General features: G+C 36.2%; 1 protein-coding gene across 4 annotated transcripts; it reads left to right on the top strand.

The window, feature by feature from the left end:
- Positions 1–1,170: 1,170 nt before the first annotated feature.
- LOC132148757 (NACHT, LRR and PYD domains-containing protein 12-like) lies at positions 1,171–17,458 on the top strand. Of its 4 annotated transcripts, XM_059557451.1 has the most exons (12): positions 1,171–1,304; positions 2,699–2,784; positions 5,695–5,784; positions 5,862–5,999; positions 6,476–6,517; positions 6,658–8,440; positions 8,591–8,764; positions 10,570–10,743; positions 10,861–11,031; positions 12,491–12,649; positions 16,641–16,687; positions 16,771–17,458. In XM_059557451.1, exons 3-12 carry the CDS (start codon positions 5,715–5,717, stop codon positions 17,334–17,336), a joined length of 3,324 nt encoding a protein of 1,107 aa, XP_059413434.1. In that variant the 5' UTR covers positions 1,171–1,304; positions 2,699–2,784; positions 5,695–5,714; the 3' UTR covers positions 17,337–17,458. The 4 variants fall into 4 exon arrangements, with proteins under 4 accessions (XP_059413434.1, XP_059413433.1, XP_059413436.1 ...); XM_059557450.1 differs by lacking the exon at positions 2,699–2,784 and having other exon boundaries at positions 1,186–1,304; XM_059557453.1 differs by lacking the exons at positions 2,699–2,784; positions 10,570–10,743 and having other exon boundaries at positions 1,186–1,304.
- Positions 17,459–22,109: the final 4,651 nt, after the last annotated feature.

The following is a 22,109-nucleotide window of genomic DNA, read 5'->3' as shown; positions in this document are numbered from 1 at the left end:
GGGGCTTAACAGGTTATTTGCATGGCAGTGGTGCTATATAGCACCATATCCACCACAAAGAACCCCTGAAGAACCGCTGAAGAACCATTATTTTTTAGTGTGCATGTGCGCCTCTCGCGACGCTCAGCTGTGAACCGTTCGACTTGAAGCACAACCTCAGATGGTGGTATGATTCGCTCTTTTGTTCTGTTTTCTTTCAGGATCAAAAATACAACGAATGAAAGCGTTTATCTGTATTTCCAACTGATGAGAACTATGCATATACATTCATAAATCAGTCAATTTTGTATTTTATTATGAGATATTTTATTCTAATGTGATCAGTGACTCAAGCACTGATGGACCAAAGAGCACGTATTTCGACATTTGCAATAAAAACGCGAAATATAAATTCTCACAAAATGCATTTAATACCAATATATTGAAACGTCTATTTATATACTCCATTAATAAAGGAGTCCAGACATTGGAAAAATATCAGTCCACATGCGTTTTATATTGGATAATCTTTTTTTTTATTTTTAATTTAAGGCCCACGCACAGTTGGTCTGGCCCATCCAGAACTGTAATCCTGGCGCTGTGCCTGGGCCACACTGAGCTGTGCGTACTGCCCACAGACGTGAAGTGAATCAGACAGATGCTGTCCTGTACTGTCTGAAATTGCTAACTCTGTGGCGAAGCTTGTGCAAAACAGTTTTAACTAATCATGAAGTCAATCAGGATACATAACACAGCCTACTATAGGTCTACACCCAACATTGTCTGATGTAGGCTAGACGAAATTGCGTTACTCCGTTTTGTGGTAACGTTAGCCATGTTCTTTATGTACAGGCTTTTTGACAGCTTCGGTTGAGGTTGTCCTTGTGTTAATGCCAAAGGCCGTGTAATAACTTCTGTATGACCTGGCAATAAAATTTGAAAAAAGTGTGTCTTATGTGATTGGCTTAACTGATTTGATTTCAGGTGCGGGTCGGGTGTCGGTTTTATTTTAAGCGGGTCGGGTGCGGATTTTAATTAGTGCAGCTGTCGGAAAACGAGTCGGATGCGGTTTTAAGCACTGCGGGTACAGGCGGGTGCGGATTTACAAAATCGGACCCGTGCAGCTCTCTGACACACACACACACTCACACACAGAGAAAGAGAGGGTGTGGCTCCGTATTGAGGGATTGCATCGCTCTCTCCAGGAGGACACATGATTCACTCAGAGGGAATGAGGAAATGAGTCACGGCTTTGATCATTCTTTAACTTTCGGTTTGTTTAGCTGAAGTGACACCGATGCACGTCTAAAACTGAAGTTCAAATGGTAAGTTCATGAAAATCTTATAATGTTTTTGGAGTTTTTACAGGTTACCATTTCATTCTTAATATTTGCTCAAAGACTCTGGAATCTGATAATATTGAGAAAGTGTGAACTAAATATGTGCTTCATATACAGTATGGTTTGAAATCCAATTCACGTCGCTTTTCTGGACATCTGTTTCAGTCTGACCGCTCAGATTTCTTTCTCATGTCTTGTAGAAACATGTTTAGACATGCTTACAGGAAACATGCTGAATGTCTTGTAGAAACAAGGTTGTTTTGAGACCAGCAGGGACGGAATAAAGCCACACACTCTAGCTTCCTCTGTTTCTGCCACTGCCTCATAAGAAAAGTGAAAGTGAAAGTGATTTACAGCAGGGCTTAAAAACGGAAAAAATAAATCAGTCGGGTTCACTCTGAGCAGAATCAATATTTTAACATTAACTGGATTAACCGAAATACTGGTTAACAACGTTCTTTTTTAAAAATAATATTATTTGCCTATAATTTGCCTAATAATAATAATATAATAATAATACTAAAGTACAGTGTTTTCTTTACTGAAAAAGAAAAGGAAAAAATAGAGATCTAACTTTAGCCAATAACCCACTGCGCTTAGTCACAGCCAATACAGCATCATCTTTTCTAGATTCTGGCCAAATAAATAAATCAACACATGAAAGACATCAAAGTATTTTTAAGATATTTAAAAATGTCTGCTGCACTGTAAAAAAACAAACAAACAAACAAGAAACACTCGCGGCTCAAGTCACATTTTATAAACCCTATTACTTTCTGAAATAATGAAGGCTACAATGCCTGTAGTTTAAAGCAAAATGTTTACAAACATTATATTTAAACAGTTATTATTTTGATCATGAGTTCACAGCAGATCAGACATTTCACTCGTGAACTGATGAGGGGGCGTCTGAAGTGATGAAAGGGGCGATGAAATAACACAAAGTAAAAATAAATAAATAAAATAAAATAATGAACCTTTTGTGGTATTTATCGGACCGATATTAGGCTATTACAGCTATAAGAATACATGGTTCACACAGATAAGAGATTTGGTCGCGAGGCAGGTCAGTGGAAGTGTTTTTTTTAAGTGCAAGGTCTAGAGACGTGTTTTAGAAGATGAATTTCTTTTGAACTTGAGCTAGAACCCTGCACAGGCCTCAAATTTAGGCCCGAGCCCGGTCCTGTGCCAAGACGCTTTTTAAAGTAACAACCAAGGGCCAGTGGGAGACAGTAAGCTGATCATATATGTTTCATCAATTTAGCCTTCTCAAATCATCATGACTTGACTTAATAAAATGTATAGATGTACTATAACAGTTTAAGCATTTAACAACGTTTAAACATTAAACCTAGATAAATGTGCGCTATATCCAATAGTTTGTGCGGAGACGCTTCAGTACATGGAGACGCCAGCGTGGTCACTTGCATTTTTCCAAGGATACGCCGTCATTTTTACTCATAAGGTAAGAGTAATTCATCATTCATAACTGTAAATGGACTACTTTTATTTTTGTTCACTCATAATATCAACAAAACATTTTGCTTTTATAAAATAAATATAACCAACATGATGCGCTTTTTGCCGTCCTGTCTTGAACAGGAGCGATTACCGAAACTCAGTGAATACATGCTTAGCAGACATGCTAAATATATCTATAGATAACTTTAAATTAGTACTTAACTAAATAAAATATATCAAAAACAAAAACTACTTTATTATAATCATAATTCATAAATATCAGTTTCTTAAAGGCGCGTCTAATGAGGAAATGGTGAGCATTGCACATGACCAATTAGCTCGTTGTTTGTCGTAGTAATCAAATCAAAACTTTTTCAGCTTTTCCCAAAGCACTGGGAAACTTTCACTAACTCCCCACTCTCCAGATTCTCCCTGATGCGCTGCAGGGTCAACTGTCACCTGTTAATGGGTGTGCCGTGTATGCGTTTCGTATTGCATAGGCGATGTATAATATTTATAATAGCCTATAATCATCAAAACAGTATTTCATACAGTATCCTATGTGTGCTCTGCGTGTATATGGGCAGAACAAAAGGAGATAGAATGAGCCCAAGGCCGACCGAGCCAGATCTGTAAAAAAAAGAAAAATTGGCCCGAGCCTGGCCCGAATGGACTTGGGACCCGACGGGCTTGCAGACCTCTAACTTGAGCACAGTGTTTTCTAGAATAATGTAGACTATTATACACGATAATTATGCACAAGAAGCTGCTAAAAACCTGAGACGAGAGCACAGCATTCGACATCGAGTAGCACATGTACATTTAAATACAATGGAGAAGTACAGCAGGGAATGACAAATGTGTTTTGAGTAAATTGACCTACTTTGTAAATACAGATGGCAAATCGCATAGCCACAAATTCAAAAATCTGACATCCAGGAAATAAATATGTGAGCAGTTTTAGGCAGAAGGTCAACCACGAATATTAATACCACCACAACCACCAGAAATACTTAATTATATCTGCTTTACAATGAAACAAGCTCACTGCGACCGATTCCCTGACACAATAAATACATTTTAAGTTACAACAACTTGAACAGCATAAAAAAATATTTAATCATAGCGTACTAGTGCTGCTTTCTTAGTTGCACCGCTTGTACAGGAATTTGTGTCAGAGTAACAATTTAAATGTGACTTTGTGAAACGGATTGTCCTAAATTGTTGCTATAGTAGCATCATAATGCTAGAAAGCCTATGCATTTGGCAAGTATATTTTTTAAATAAACCATTATATTTCATTCATTTACTCATCTTGGGTGAGGGGGCGGGATAGTTAAAAAATGCAAGTGACTCACGTCCCCTGTGGCTTTGGATATGCTGTAGGCTACTACTGGAATTCAGGATTGGTTGACAGCCAATTTCAAATATTAAATGGAATGATGGCCAATGGCCAATCTCAATATCAATAAATTTTCCAGTTTTCGTTTTCGTTCCTTGAACTGGTTCTGAGCCCTGATTTACAGCCAAGTATGGTGACCCATACTCAGAATTTGTGCTCTGCATTTAACCCATCTAAAGTGCACACACACAGCAGTGAACGCACACACACACACAAACTGAACAGACACACAGCAGTGAACACACACATGGAGCAGTGGGCAGCCATTTAGAGCATTTGAGCGCTGTACATTCACTCCCCCCAGCTACAATTCCTGCCGATCCGAGACTTGAACCCACAACCTTTGGATTAAGAGTTGAATCTCTAAGCATTAGGCCATGACTTCCCCCTTAAGGACCAATATAATCCAGTGTGACGGCAACATGTTGTAAGATAACATCTGTATTGCTGTTAATGTTGCTTTTAGCATTGGCATACTAACACAACGTTGTTGCTATAAAAAACCAGATAAAATAAAAACATGTCTCGGGATACACAATTCGGTTCCGAACAGTTGTGATACACTGTTTTAATGTACAAGTTGGCCTTAAATTATTTCCAGGATCTGAGATAAAATATCTATTGTTGCTTTCAATATGGCTATAAAGATAATGCAAAATAATATCTAAATACACATTAGACACTTTTAACATTGAATAAAGCACATAATCATTACCGGAGATTATCACTGTCATATTTTTTTGTATGTTGCTTCTGCCGTGACATCACAGAAAATAAAACCATTCCTAAAATAGAATTCATCACGTGTCACTACATGGAAAACATACAAACATAAAGTTTTATTCTAAAACAAAAATACTGTAAACACGTCGTTATCTCAAGAAATATCTACGTACACACAAAACCACTGAGACCAACTCAAAACGATGTAGTATACGGGCCAGACCAGCATGTGGCACTGTAATGTACAGGTTTGGAATGACATGGAGGTAAGTGATTAATGACAAACTTTCCATTTTGGAGTGGAGTATCCCTTTAATAAACTACAAAGCTTAAATGCTCCAAGAACAGATACTGCACTAGTGATACAAAACACACAGGTTTGTTAAGAACAATAATTTTAATATAGAGAAATTTTTATTAGGCTGGCCTACTCTACGTTTTTTATGATTGCCATATTTGCAAGTATTTTCCAAGTAAATGTGCATATTTTGTGATTAATTTTAAGATTTTGTCTTCTCTTCCAGTTGAACTGAATCATGACGTTCAATCATAATCTAATATTCTGGTCCAGCTTTAATTATTTTACATGATTCTTAGTTGAGACCCAATATTATGTTTATTTAAACATAATAAATAATACATCCATACACAGGCATTTAATAACTCATAATATATTTTATAATTGTTTCTATAAATCATTTACTTGTTTACCAATAGTTTATTTTTTTATTTTTGGAAAGTGTCTGGAGCCATGGAGCTATTAAAACCCATTTTCTTCTTATCCAACAGCAGTGAGTCAGTGAAGGACAATGGCATCAGTTAAGCAGCATTGTGACACACTAGTTGAGCAGGAAGAAGAAAAGGTGAAACACGAGCAAGGTAATGAAGAACATAATATCAGTAATGTTAAAGTTGTCATTTTGGAAAGGTAATTAATCTCTCTGTTTGTATTCTAGTCCAAATGAGCAGCAGTACTCACACTGGAGTCAGTGTTGATCTGAACGCTCAGAAGGGAGCAACTGTAAATGCTACTGTACTCAGTGGAAACACTATCTCAGGCCCAGTGACCATCAACTACAACACTGCAGGAAATGGTACTATCACAGTAGATATGCTTTCTGAGAAACACTGCTTATTAGCAGTCAGTTAATAACTTGATAAGTGAACATGCTTAGTGATATTGAACCTATGTTCTACAAAAATTTATGTAAGAATTAGATTTCTCTTACTCTTAAATAACGATTGCTTCTCAGTCCCTCTCTGTCATTAGTGGTCTGCGCAGATTTAAAGAATTGTCATATGAAGAAAGTCTTATCTTAAATTATTAATTTACTGAGCAATTTACACAATTTATACTTTGCATAGAAAGATGTTGTCCCCCTCAGAGAGCACACCGAGAAAAAAAATGTTAAAGAAATAATAATTTCTTACTTGTTGACACAAATTACAAGTATGAAATATAACTTGAACAAATACAAATTTAACATTGCAGTTAGGAATAAAAGGACAAGAAACAAACATCACTTGAATAATAAGTTTTGACTGTATATTTGTATATTCCTCTTCACAGATACACAAAAAATCTCAGAGACCGAGATGGCAGAGAAACAAGGTGCAGTTTTATCAGGTGTATTCAAAACTATGTACACCCCCCCCCCCCCCATCACAATTTTCAATTTAAAAATCACGGTCGGTGTATGACTTTTTAAATGTCATCTATTATAACTCTTAAAATGTCATCTATTATAACAGATATGATTCTCAAAAGATTTTTGGAAACTCACAAATGCACCATGAAGAGTAAAGCAGAATGTATTTTTGAGGGCCAAGAAGAAAATGAAGCAGATCTCAAGGCTGTTTACATGGAAATCTTCATCACAGAGGGAGATATGAAAGATGTCAATCAGGAACATGAGATTTTGAATATTGCTTACGCTTTCAACAACAAAGTACCACAGGACAAACCAATCAAATGCAATGATATATTTACTGAACTGAGAAAAAAAAATCAGAAAAAAATTGTGCTGACCAAGGGCATTGCTGGCATTGGAAAAACAATCTCTGTGCACAAGTTCATCCTGGACTGGGCTGAAGGAAAAGCCAATCAGGATGTAGACTGTGTGTTCCTGCTTTTGTTCCGAGAGATAAACTTAATGATGGATAAAGATGTCAGTCTTCATGAGCTTCTGCTGGAATTTTATCCTGAACTGAAGGACATGGAGAAAACAAAGCTATATAAGGAATGCAATCTAGCATTTATATTTGATGGACTTGATGAGAGTCGTCTAGCTTTGAAGTTTACAGGTATACCTGTAAGAGACCCTGTTGAGAGAAAATCTCTAGATGTGCTGTTTATGAATCTGGTCGAAGGGAATCTGCTTCCATCGGCTCTTGTCTGGGTGACCTCACGACCAGCAGCAGCCAATCAAATCCCTCGTCAGTGCGTAGGTTTGTTCACAGAGGTGCGAGGATTCACTGACCAGCATAAGGAGGAGTACTTCAGGAAGAGAATCACAGATGAGACTGTGGCCTCCAGAATCATCTCGCACATTAAGACGTCTCGTAGTCTCTACATCATGTGCCACATTCCTGTGTTCTGCTGGATCACAGCCACAGTACTTCAGGATATTCTCATTGAGAACAGTGCAGAGAACATAAGCACAACACTCACTGAAATGTACATTCACTTCATGCTGATACAGATGAACATCAAGAATCAAAAATATGAAGAACAAGGAGAAATAGAATGTGCCAAGCACTTACAATCAAATAGAGAGATGATTTTGAAGTTAACCAAGCTAGCGTTTGAACAGCTGAAGAAGAAATCAGTCATGTTCTTAGAGACAGATCTGAAAGCATGTGGTATTGATGTAAGTAAAGACACTGAGTTCACAGGAATGATCGCTGAGATCCTTCAGAAGAAAAATGTTATTCACTACAAGAAGGTTTTCAGCTTTGTGCATCTGAGTGTTCAAGAGTTTCTCGCTGCAGTGCATGTGTTCATCTGTTACCTGAACAAGAATATGCAGGAGCTTCAGTATTTCTTTGATGAGCCAGAAGAAAGTATCACATTGCAGGAGCTACTGCAGAAGGCTATTGCTAAAGCCACATTGAGTGAAGGAGGATATCTGGACCTGTTTCTGCGGTTTCTGATGGGCATTACACTGGAATCCAGTCAAGACCTGCTCGAAGGTCTGATCAAACACACTGAAGACACCACAGAGAGCATCAAAAAAACAACTAAATACATTAAACAAGTACAAGATGGCTACACGATCTCAGATGAAGCTTCAGTCAACCTATTTTACTGCTTACTTGAGCTCAAGGATCATTCGTTATATGAGGAAATTCAGAGATACATCAGTTCAAATGAACATCAAGAAAGAAAACTCTCATCTTCAAAGTGCACTGTGCTAATCTACATACTGCTGATGTCAGAGAAGGTGCTGGATGAGTTCAACCCAAGGAGGTTCACATCATCACAAGAAAATTACAAGAGATTCGTTCCAGCTGTGAGATGCTGCACGAAAGCCCTGTGAGTAATTTCACTGACTGCCATTTAAACAAATATTTTCACTAAACAGTAAAATGTCAACATTTTAAGTGGAATATATTGTTTTCCTGATTATGAAGGGTACAACAAGTTTTGCAGAAAGTAATCAGCATAAACCTTCTGTTTTGACAGATTTGACAGCTGTGGTCTTGATAAAACATGCTGGGAAACTGTATCTTTTGCTCTCCAATCATCAAACTCTCATCTGACAGAGCTGGACCTGAGTAGCAATGACCTTCAGGATTCAGGAGTGAAGCTGCTTTATGATGGACTGAAGAGCTCACACTGTCGACTGAACATACTGAGGTTTGACATTCTCTGAATCACTGTTAAAATATGTGGATGAATTGCCATTCCCTAACTATAGCTAGCAGACTTTTTTTTTTTATAATATATTGTAGTATGAATGACATATCCCCTAGTTCACAAACCAGGCAATATCTACTGAAAAGACCTGATGAGAAAACAATAAGGGTTTCCAAGAATCCCAGGAGACCTTGAATTTTGTCATGCATTTTTCCAATTATGAGAATGAAATTTACAGTGACTATTTTGAACAGTTTAGTTCAGTTAACCATTTAATGTCAATTTAAAACCATGTTCCCTTTCTGTATTCCCTTTCCCTTTCTGTTCCCTTTCTTGCATTTATTACAGTTTCTTTATTTTGCATGCTGTGCTCTGAGGATTATATTACTCACGGTTCTTGCCTCATTTTAGTAGGACAGATTCAGTGTGTTGATAAAGAGAATCTCTGTGACCAGAGTCAATGAGTTGAACTGGATCAAATTTTACATGAATAAGTTTGATTTGCTGCAGTTTTGAGCACAAATGCACAGATAAGTTATTAACTTGAGTTTTTTTTTATACCTTTCAATGTTTAAGGGGGAAAAAAGAAAGAAAATAAACCTATACTCAAGTACTACATTGACTCAATGACCATACTCTTCAACAGCACCTTTACCAACTAAACATTTGTCACAGGCCTCGTCCATGCTATTACATTTATGTTTGAAAACTCATATTTTTCTCTCCATTTTGGCTTTGCATCCATTCTGAGATGGTATTTTTGTCTAGGAAAACTACGCTTTTTGAAAACGCTCTCCAAAGCAGATACATTAGTTTTCGCTTTATAGTGTGGACTGTGAAAACAGAGGCTTTTGAAAACAATGTTTATGTCTGTAATTTAACCTGTAATATGCTATTTACTTTCACACAGTTGCTAAAGATATTTACTTTGTACACTCACAGTTCTGAAAAGATGACAGAAAATTTTCTCACATTAAATAATATAAAACAATTTACTCCTGCAAGAAGAATTGCATGAAAACGTATTATGTCTGTTACGTCTGTATCCTTTCAGTGAGCTTTTATGACATTTCACACATGCGCAGCAAGGCAAATTGAATGTTTTATAAACATTTCAGTGTGAATGAGAAACTTCCGGAAAATGTGAATGTTGACGGAGAGGGTTTTAAAACAAAATCTCCTTTTCAAATGTATCCAGATTAATGTAGACATAGCCAAAGACTAACTTGCCACACTAGTGGATAAGAATTTATACAGTCTCAATAATCATGAAACACAAAAAGAACAAAATAAGAAAAAGTTACCAGCACTTTCTAAAATACACTAGGACAAGTAACACAACAATTTCAGCTATAATTATTTAAATTTACATGCATAAACATCATACAATATCAACTTTAAACCCATTCCCACCATATTTTTTATCTTCCACTTCTGTCATGCATTACACCAAAGGTATAAAAATACTAAGCAAACCCTTTCAGGTCCTTTAACAGAGATTGCTGCCAACATGTGTGTTGATCCAAATAACATTCCACAGTTTGTTAAAGAAATATAAATTAAATGAAATGTCCACAGGTTTAGTACTCAGGTGGCTGGTCTGAGACACCACAGTTTAATTGTGTATGCAGGGTTATGTATGTGTGCATCCAACAGCTCTCCAACTCACAGCCACATCAAGATAAATAAAGTGATTTTCTTTTAAACCAATTATGTGTCCATGTCTTTATCCAAAAGGGGGTAAAAGACAGGGTATCTGGGGGAACAGAGAGCAGATCAGTGACACTGTTTGGTTCTCTTCACAGGCTATGTGGCTGTAATCTCACTGTTCAGTCCTGTGAAAGTTTGTCGTCAGCTCTACAATCCTCAAACACTGTCCTGAGAGAGCTGGACCTGAATAACAATGACCTGAAGGATTCTGGAGTGAAGTTTCTTTCTAATGGACTGAAGAGTCCAGTCTGTAAACTGGAGATACTGAGGTTTGATTCCAAACTTTTTTTAATTTTTATTCATTTATGTTTTTGCATCAATTTAATCATTAAAATCACATTGCTAAAATTTATTCTGTATTTAGTTACTGTGTTTTTCTTGTTCAGAGTTTCCATATGTAATCTCACTGCTCAATCTTGTGAGAGTTTGTCATCAGTTTTACAATCCTCAACCTCCTGTCTCAGAGAACTGGACCTAAGTAACAATGACCTGACAGATTCAGGTGTGAAGCTCCTTTCTGATGGACTGAAGAAAAACTGTAATATGGAAATACTGAGGTAAATTGTAATATTTTTTTTTATTAAATTAAAAAAATTAACAACATGCTACCACACTTAGTTTGAGAGTGAAGCATGACACTGTATTCATTAAAGGGTTAGTTCAGCCAAAAATGAAGTTATCAATGACCCTCATGTCGTTCCAAACCCGTAAGACCTCCGTTCATCAGAACACAGTTTAAGATATTTTAGATTTAGTCTGAGAGCTCTCAGTCCCTCCATTGAAGCTGTGTGTACGGTCTACTGTCCATGTCCAGAAAGGTAAGAAAAACATCATCAAAGTAGTCCATGTGACATCAGAGGGTCAGTTAGAATAATTTGAAGCATCGAAAATACATTTTGGTCCAAAAATAGTAAAAACTATGACTTTATTCAGCATTGTCTTCTCTTCTGGGTCTTTTGTGAGTGCGTTCACAACACTGCAGTGACGCTGCTGACATGTTTTCTTTGTTATTGTCACTCCAGTCGCACTCACAAGAGAAGACAATGCTGAATTAAGTTTTTGGACCAAAATGTATTTTTGATGCTTCAACAAATTCTAACTGACCCTATGATGTCACATGGACTACTTTGATGATGTTTTTCTTACCTTTCTGGACATGGACAGTGTACCGTACATACGTTTTCAATGGAGCTCTCGGATTAAATCTAAAATATCTTAAACTGTGTTCCGAAGATGAACAGAGGTCTCACGGCTTTGGAACGACTAACCTTTACTTTTAACCTTAACTAACCTTTTAACACACAAGAAACTCATGTCTTAGAATTATTCAGTTTCCAGTAAATGCTACCTAACACAAACTCCATTTCATGCAAGCACTGTGATTTTGCATTAATCAGTAAATTTTAACACATCCTTAAAAATTGCCATTTTTGAAGAGTGTGCATTTGCATAAGGGAACCCCGAAATATGATGTAAGAGGAGCCTCATGATGAATCAAATATCAAATAAAATCAAAATGACAGGGAACAAAAAATAGTAAATTAGTAATCAGGTGCCATGCTTAACAAGCGTGAGAAATTTGAGAAATCAAATTTGCCTTTATCTTTTCACATATAATAGGTCTTCGTACTATTAAAACATCCTGAAAGTTTCATAGTCCTCATTATAATCAAAGCATTGGGATTTTGGGAACTATGGGGTATTTGATGTCACAGAGGCATATACATTTGTATGTGTCTGCCTCCAGAGAAGGACATGCATCAATAGTTATACATCATCACACTATAGGCCCTGCTCATTGGTGTTCAGTCGATGGCTGATATTTCCCCTCACTGGATGTGAACACTGTGTCAAACACAAACAGAACCCATTACAGTGATGTTGTGTACACTGGATACTGTTTATATTTCATGTTTAGTTTTTGACATTCAAAAAGTACATTTGTACTTCACTGGAGTGTTAGTGATGTATGATTGCTAAACTAATGTGATGTGGACTGTTGCTGTGTGATTGTAGGTTGTCTGGTTGTATGGTGACGAAGGAAGGCTGTGGATATTTGTCTTCAGCATTGAGTTCAAACCTCTCACATCTGAGAAAGCTGGATCTGAGCTACAATCACCCAGGGGATTCAGGAGTCAAGCTGCTGAACCATCCAAACTGCACACAGGACAAAAAGTATGTTAAGCAGAAACAGTTTTTATTTTTATTAAATGTACACAAAGACACAACAATATAACAGATTTAAATAGTCTGAGCCCTGCCACCCAACCACAAACACCAAGATCTGTTTTAATTTAAATAAAAATAAGAAGGATTTGGCTTCAGGAGGGGGCCAGACCAAACCATCAAACATAGAGGTTCTACCTGGGAAGAAAAATAGCTAAACTGCTACAACAAAAACTAAATAAATAATTTGGGTGACAATACACAATGAACACACTACTCTCTACTAAATTTATTTTGTATCAGAATTGTATGAGTTTTTTATCTTCAGAGGGATACAAAAGGCAATTTATGGCAGAACATTAAAGGGGGCATTGGATTCCCATTTTCCACAAGTTGGTATAATTATTTTGGATTCTGCATGAAATGTCTGTAAAATACTTTGGTTAAAATTCATCAATGGTCATGTAAAACAACACACTTTTTTACGTGTAAATCAGCTGTGTTAACAGTTAGCTATTTCCTCTCTTCTGTGGGGTGTTTTGACACAGACACATGAATTGCTGCCTTGGATTCCATAAATGGCTTGTGGGTAGTCTTACTCAAATAGCTAGTTATCTGCAGAAGGTGGACAACGAGAATGGGTAATAATGGTGATGAAAGGATGAAGTAAAACAACAATAACATTATAATATAACATTGTAACATTCTTAAAAAGAGTTCATTTCAAAACGTGGGATAGTCTTACTGTGCGTACTCCCGGTGTCGAGAGCGTCAAAAATCATTCTGGCCGCTCTGCTTACAACACTGCAGAAAGATTTGTGAGCGCTCTGACATAGATCAAATGCTTATCTTGTATTTAAAGCGGCTGCAAAGCAAACAAGCTTGTTGATCTCTTGCAGACTAACCACAATGAGGGTAACGTTATAAGTTAACCTCATTAACTATTGTTGTGGATGAATTATTAAGAGCCTTTACCTAATAATGTATAAAGCACTGTTAAAATACTCTGATGCAAGTCCTGCATTGAAAATGTTACTTATGTAAATATAATCAAGTATAAACATTACTTAATGTAAGTATAATCAAGGAAATATTTAAAAGTAAACTGGGACTACTGTACTATTATTTATTATATCATTAGATTTTAGGAACTCACCAGGAACATGAACAATCTCAGACACCTTTCTCCATGTATAATTTTATTTATTTTTTAAGTCTCTGTACGCAAACACATCATAGATTATTGCAAACCCGCCACAGCAATAATCAACCTGTCCTATATTGTGCTTGGGAACTAATGTGGTCGGAGCTGCTTTTGAGATTTTTTTGAGATTACCGACATAGAGCAGAGCGTAACAGATCCTCAAAAAAGTTAAGGTGGAGGATCAATTCAGCATCAACGAGTGAGAGTAGTGACCACGAGTCAGTCGATCTGCATGAATTTGAGACTGGAATCAGAGACTGGTATTGGCAGGACCATCTCGTATCACACAGTCTCTTAAGTTTAATGGGCTGCTGTGAATGGTCAAATTCCCTTTGTTTCTTAGTGAAATGAGCATGGACAAATGAGCCTGAGAAAACTTGTAAATGTATTGAATAATAACAAAAAATTGCCCGCTACCTTTCTGACACAGTCCACTAAAACAAGATTGAGGCGGTGTGCATGGTAATGAATGTAGATTGCCTGAGGGACCTCTTCTCTGAATTTTTCCTGGTCCCTATTGTGAACACCAGACATCACGGCAGCGCCGTCATAACACTGAACAATACAGTCTCTTTGACAGTAGTGAAAAGTGACTCAGCATCTAACCCGTCAGCTGGAGTAAAATGAAGAAATTCTTCCACGTGGCATGCAACTACAGACAATTGTTCGGTTTCGCTGAGGTCCCTACTCTCATCTACCATCAATGCAAATAGTCCAGCATCTTCAGCACTTATTTGTTCCCGAATCATGTTTTCCATAATGGATACAGAATTCGTTAAGAACAAGTTAAAATATAAATATTAAATTTTAAATATTATGTAAAATATAATTCAGAAATGTACACTTTTAGTATGGGAAGATGTCTTAAAAGTTTTTTTTTTTTACTTTTAAACTTAGACCACATTATTATAGTAGCTTTTGAATTCATGAATACACATAAATGACAGCTTAATGATTTTTTATCTTTTTTGTGCATTTTTTTAAAAGACCACATGTACCATTTTTTGTCATTAGTGTTACTTTACTTCTTTGGCAATTTTAAAGATTTTTAAATTAGTTTAGTACATTTAGTCAGAGTTACAGAAAAATAATGATAATGCAACAAATTAGATTGTTTTATTTATTTTAATCAGGTTTGTTAAAAGTGTGATTGAATGATGTTAGTTCATTTGCACAACCATGTATTTGCTATAACGATCAAAATATTTGTAAAAACTGTTATAAACAAGTAATGGGGCAATCCTTTATATCTTAATTTAATGGATGTAAAATTATTATCATGTCACATGTGACACATTTTATTTAATGGAACAGAAAAAAAAGTAACACCAGTGATATGTACATGAGACCAACGATCCTTATTCTTCAACTATAATTAAGTAGTTCAACTGACTCAACTGTTACATTTGGCAATTAGTGAAAGCAGTCAGCAAAAGAACATACACATAAACTGAACAGACCATTTTCAAGAAAAATGTGTTTTACATATTGTCTGCTTTAAGGTATCAAACCATACATTGTCAGTCATGGTATACTCACTAAACTGAGTAGTTTAATTAATTTGTATTCCAATTTTTTACAATTCCCTATCAATAAAGTAGGTCATAGCAGTGACTTTCACTAAAAGCTTCATATGAAGTCATGAGATAAATAAGAACATTTCTGATAACTGAAGAGACCGTGGACTTCACATGGGCCTTTTTCATAGATCTTCAGGAGATGAGAGGAAGTCAAGTGATGTCATCAGTGTGATTTATATATACATATATATATATATATATATATATATATATATAGATTTTGGTAACACTTTAGAAAAGGTAACACTTGTTAACTATTAACTACGACATTTCTCTCAATAAATTATTATATTGCTGCTTATTAATAGTTAGTAAGGTAGTTGTTAGATTTAGGTATTGGGTAGGATTAGGTATGTAGTAAGGTCAAGTAGAGGTCAAGTAAGGCATTAATATGTTCTTAATTAGCACTAATACATGGCTAATAATCTAGGAATATGCATGCTAATAAGCAACTAATAGGTGTTACCTATTCTAAAGTGTTACACAGATTTCTGTTAAACGTTAACACCAGTGACACAATTCCAGGGGACCGAGTTTATAATATTTATTCGCCTTTTTATATGTCATGTACATCATATATTTGATAGTTATGAATACATAATTGAATTTTAAATGGTAGAAAAACCTATTTTTGACCTAAAAGCACTTTGATTCTTTATAATTAATTAAAAACAAATATTGCCACCTTGATGTCTCAAGAAGGTGTAATTGTTCAAATAACACATTGTTTTATTTTAAAATATAAAGAAATTGTAATCCTTAATTGTTTTTCAAGTGTAGTATTTCTGTAAACGCTAGGGACAGAGAAATGGACATTTCCATAGAATGACCCTTTATAGAAAAGTTGTACTTTTGTTAATACATTTATAAACCAAAGAAAATGAAAAGCTTAGTCCATGTTCTGCGGAAACATGTTCAGTCTGAACAGAGTAACATCTTGCTGTCATTATTTTCTCATGTAAACTCTTTATCATGGTACAGTTATTGTGTTCATTCATGCTCTATTGTTAATGCACATCTCTGTACTTTAGATAAGTTCAGTCTCTGAATTCAATTCTAACATGTTTAGCATATTGCTAGTATCTTAAAAGCATGTTTGAACGCCATTTTATATTGAATTTTCATAATAATTGAAACTTAAATCATAATTAAAAATATGATCATGATTGTGTTTTTTTCACTTATTGAATGTGATTGTGTGTGTGTGTTTTTTTAGCATGGATAATGGAGGAGAATCCAGGATTACAGCAGGACTAAAAAAATGTATGTCTAACACACACACACACACACACACACACACACAACCCTTGACTTTTGTGTTAAAATGTCTCTGTTTTTGTGTTCAGATGCCTGTTTTCTTACACTGGATCCAAACACAGCAAACAATTATTTAATTATGTCCGAGGAGAACAGGAAGGTGACATACATGGAAGAAGACCAGTCATATCCTGATCATCCAGAGAGATTTGATGTGTACCAGATTCTGTGTAGAGAGAGTCTGACTGGACGCTGTTACTGGGAGGCTGAATGGAGTGGAGCTGAGGCTGTTATATCAGTGACATATAAAGGAATCGGCAGGAAAGGACGTAGACGTGACTGTATGCTTGGACGCAATCAAATCTCCTGGAGCCTGTTGTGCACTGAAGCCAAGTTCACTATGCGTCATAATTATAGTTCAGTTGATATATCTGTTCCTTCACACTCTTCTAATAGAGTAGGAGTGTATGTGGACGTGTCAGCTGGCATTTTGTCCTTCTACAGTGTCTCTGACACACACACGCTCACACACTTACACACACTCAACACCACATTCAAAGAGTCTCTCTATGCTGGGTTTGGAGTTTATGATTTTAACTCAGTGTCTCTGTGTGACGTTAGCAGCCTCTGCAAAGAGCCTCCTGTTAGACACTAGAGAGATACATGCATAACCGAGTTATCACAGATAAAAATCTTAAATCTTTTCTTTGGTTTCATGTGTACATAAACCTCTACTCGTCTCTGTCCAAGAATGAACTGAAATGAAAACATTTAGCTTTCAATCCGTGTGTGTGTGTATGTATTGACTGTTTAAAGGCCATGTTGCAGGTTAACCACCACTTTCGATTAATGGGTACATAAATCACTCAAGATATGTATATCATTTTTAAAAGGTCTCAAAAATAGTCTTAAAGACCTATTTTTTAAGTTTTTGGTATTAAACTGTTTTTTTTACGCAACTCGGCGATGACGTCACGTTGGGGAGAAGTCGAGGAAAGGTAGCCTCAGTCTAGTATGATGCCGCGTTCCAGGCAACCCGTAACCCGTGTTTTTCCAACCTTAAACCCGTGAAAGTGCACAGGAACGGCAATCAAACTCGTGACTTCCCACCCGTGAACTCGTGTCTCGTACTAGATCGATGTACTCCGAGTTCCGAGGTCACACAGCACGCGAAACAACAATGACAGCCCTTACGGATAATACTGCCTACGGATGCAGTTTATGCAAGTGGTACACGTTGAAAAAACGATTTTAGGTCAATGTACCGTTGCAATAAAAAAATTATAATAATCTAGTTACAATTCCTTGCACTCAGAAAGTTTGGCGTAACTTGCCTGGAATGGTACAAAGTCGTTAGTCGTGGTATGAAATAGTGATTACGAGCTCAAAAACCTGCCTGGAACGCAGCATCAGAACTAACGTTATAGCGACTGGTGGATGAGGAAGAGGTGGCAAGAGCCAACATGTATGATGACCTGCAGCTGTGTAATTTCGAACCTGCCAGACGTGAGAGGGCAAATGAGGAATTGCCAAGAACTGATGTCCGTCAAAGCTTATTAAATGCATGGTCCGAAGAGAATGAGTGGAGAGTTGGTGAAGTGTCCTGGTGAGTTGCTATCGTTTAGCATCGCAGCAATGAGCACTGGAGCTAGTCTACGAGCAGCAGTGCACAATAACGACACACACACACACACACACACATATATATATATATATATATATATATTATTATTATTATTATTTATTTTTTTTTACTGTCATTGAGTAGCACCGAGTGAAAAATCAACGTTTTCTTTATATCTAGTGGCAGTGATCATGACGTTAGTTCAGATAAGTACCGGTAACCTTTGTCATAGTGTCGTAGAACTGGTAAACGTTGTCTTTGTCATCTAGAAATAGAAGGCATCATGCTAGCTATATGGACGTTTCTAAGCGTTTATCTCTTCCTCCGGTGGAAATGTTGTTGCAAACGTAGCCGTGTGTGTGTCGCTGTGTTTGGCAGGTGCTTGTGTGGGTGCTGTCCCATGGAAACTGCGCTGAAAAGCTTGTACTGTAGGGATGTGAGTGCGTTTGGGTCGCTGTTGGTCGATATCTATCTATATATGTAGTCTATCTATCTATATATATCTATGTATTTATCTATTTATCTATAATCTGCGCTATCTGAATACTCTCGTCTACTACTCGTCTCTCTAGTCACTCTCAATGCTCTCAAGGCGGCTTTGGTAAATTCTCTCCCCAACGTGACGTGATGCAATGCATTATGGGGGAAAGGAGACCGCTGTAAGATAGTACCTACTTTTTCGTATTATATTCCGTTTAGTGATACCCAACAACATAGAATACAATGGATAACAGTTTAAATGTTTATTACCATCAAGCAAATTGCACAAATTCGTAAAAAAAATTTACCCTGCAATACAGCCTTTAATAACAATAGAATTCAGTAAGAGCCTTTGTGTAAAGGTCTTTCTTGTCATTTTGAATGCGTAGACTGTAGCCTAAGAATATCCCATTGTTTTGAAATTAACTCACTGTAATTTCTCGAATGGTTTTTAAGTACAGTAGGTGGCCATCCAAAATGCCCCTTCTACCGCCACATGTACCGCCGCCGTAGCGTTTGTAAAGTGCATTTGAAGCTTTTGACCGCTGAGGGGCGCTTTAACCACAAGTTATCAAACAAGTGCATCAAAGCACATTTTCGCAAATAGACGTCAGTTTTGCCTCCTGATGTTTTACATTTGATATTCACAGATTAAAGTTTAATCAAATTCAAGAAGGATAAATGACCAACCTATGAGGCTGTGCTTATTTTTTATATTACACCATATTTTAGATTTGACTTGATGTAATAGCTGTGCAGTATTATTTATATAAAATTAATTATGTGTTATATCATTTTAAAGAAATTGTGGTTTACTTTGCATCAGAGCATTAAAGTAGAATTAAAGTAGTAGCCTATTTTAGTGAGCTAAGCTACATCGATTTACAGTATATGCAAATATGAATTTATATGCATCTTTATTATTTAATGCAACAGAGAATTATTAAAACAAGTTCATAAAAGTCATGCATCAATTTAATCTTGTTTAAGAACTAATGATCAACGAATTGGAATGGCATCGGCTGAAGATCATTTTAAAACATCAAATAGCCTAAAATTGACAGGTTATAACTGCATCTGTCATGTGCTCTACTATTATTTATATTCAAGTATTTGTGTGAAAATTATTAATGCGTGTGCATGACAGGGAGGCGCCCTTGCGACCTGATAATGAAATAACTTAAAATTGGGGTGCCTCACATACATGAGTAATTTATCTACAGAAAGCTTGAAATGTCTACTTTTGAACAAACCAATTCAGAATGAAAGCATTATGTAATCTGTGAATGTTGCAATTGTTTCTAAAGGCACATCCATGTGGAGAGAGTCAGCACTGAGAATTTCATCTTGCATTTGTTTATTAATAAATAATTAAAATGTCCTTTTTCACAATTATAAGGCTACTTCTGCCTGTGCTTTGTGGCAAACTTAATGCATGTGCTTGAGCATATTTCAACCCCCACAAGCTATACAGAACAAACCCCAACCCCCTCCAGTTGGTCTGTTTTTTTGGTTGGTTGTAATTTTGAATGCGTAAGAATATCCTAAGAATATCCCATTGTTTTGAAAGCACATTTTCGCAAATAGATGTCAGTTTTGCCTCACCGATGTGTTACATTTGATGGCTGCAGTCGGGGAAAATGAAAGAAAAACACTGTAGTTATAATATTTAATATTCGCTGATGAAGCTACATGGTATCCTATTAGGTAGCCTATGGCTTAATATGCAAAATGTCAATATTTTCATATATTAGGCCTATATTTTAATTTATATTTTAAAATTCCTTTAATAAAACAACATGCATTTTTGTTATTCGTTCCCTGTCCTTTATTTTGACAGATAACTTCTTGGGAAAAATATATTTGTCTGTACACTGATTAAGAAATTGTTGCATGTTTTATGAATTATTTCCTTTATTTTAGTAAAACGTGAAGCACTGTATAATTTCGTTCACATTATTTAGGCCTAATTAGCCTAAAACAAGAAACAAATAAATTAAACCTGCACGATTTAGTTAAATCTTTGAAACTCTAAAGAATGGACGGATTAATAAACCGTCCTCACGATTAAACTCAAGTTCTCTCATTATAAATCAACAAAATGCACACGATTTAAAAAATAACTATTAATTGACAACTTAAGTGATTTTAAAGGGAGCCTTCTTTACTTAATTTTAGTGCTGGTCCCAGATTTTTTCACAAAAAAATCTGATTTACGATTTAAATAAAAAATTTTGCCCCCCTACTTAAAATCAATATTCAAATGACAAAGACTTTTTTTACAAAACAAGTTATTTTATCATTCATTTACCAGTCAAATATATAACTGAGACAAGATGGAAAAAAAGCAGTATTGTTATTACCTTAATGCTGGAAATACCTTTATTTTACTTTTTTTTTTTTTTGTTAATACTAGCCCATCATGCATCTAACCATCCACTCAGCGTTAAGAGCTGTTCAGATTAAAACTGCAGCTCCGCAGTGAAGTCAGTGTCATGGACGGAGGACAGAGCAAGTGTAAATGTATTTTCTAGTCTATATTTCCATTTCACTATGCCGCTGGTTTAGGTTTTTTTTTTTCCTTATATAACTTATTTGTAAATAGAGCAGACACTTTCTGTGTTTACACCAGACACGAGAGTTGTCATCTGTGCCCCACTGCGCTAAAAGTGTGTCTAAACTTGATGAAATCACACTACAGTGTCAAATCATCTGAACACAGTGTCAGTACATTTCTTCATAAATAGAACGCTAAAGTGCCATTGTGGTCTGGTCTGCCCTCGATGGTGCCCCGCCAGCTCCTAGGGGGGGCACCATCCCAGTTACTCAAAAGAAATGAAAGAAATGTTGTTTTATGTATAGAAACATACGTATACATAAATAAATGTGTTTCACGGTGAAGACAGTAGACAGGTGAGGCACAAGTGACGCGCCATTCCCGGATCCGCGTGCTCACTCTCACCTCATGGCCAGGGCCAGATTAACACTTTGTTGTACCCTGGGCAACAATATTCAATTGCCCCATCATCACGACCCCAGGATAACCATAATATGGTCATATACAGAATATATTACTGTAATATACAGTAAATATACTCAATACTTCAAATTCTAACTGTCATCAGGTGTATTTTGATTTACAAATATTTAAATGCTCATAGAACTACAAATGCACTACTATGTCCCCTATCAAAGACATTGACTCACATATGATGCTATGAAAACAAAACACATCAGCATCTGTATAATCTGGTAAAATTGACCCACTACATTGAGAGGGAGGGAAATATCCTCCATTTTCACAAAAATGAATAAATAAGCAAC

The sequence above is a fragment of the Carassius carassius genome, chromosome 9 (genome assembly GCF_963082965.1).
Source record: "Carassius carassius chromosome 9, fCarCar2.1, whole genome shotgun sequence".
Lineage (NCBI taxonomy): Eukaryota > Metazoa > Chordata > Actinopteri > Cypriniformes > Cyprinidae > Carassius > Carassius carassius.
Note: the sequence above shows the minus strand (reverse complement) of the source record. Positions and strands in the feature narration are given on the sequence as shown.

What these genes read in the sequence shown, in the direction of transcription:
- LOC132148757 (XM_059557451.1), top strand. Translation starts at nt 5,715, where the DNA reads ATGGCATCAGTTAAGCAGCATTGTGACACACTAGTTGAGCAGGAAGAA. An exon ending in CTACAACACTGCAGGAAATG is followed by an intron (nt 6,000 to 6,475) that starts GTACTATCACAG and finishes TCCTCTTCACAG; the next exon opens with ATACACAAAAAATCTCAGAG. An exon ending in AACTGCACACAGGACAAAAA is followed by an intron (nt 12,650 to 16,640) that starts GTATGTTAAGCA and finishes GTGTTTTTTTAG; the next exon opens with CATGGATAATGGAGGAGAAT.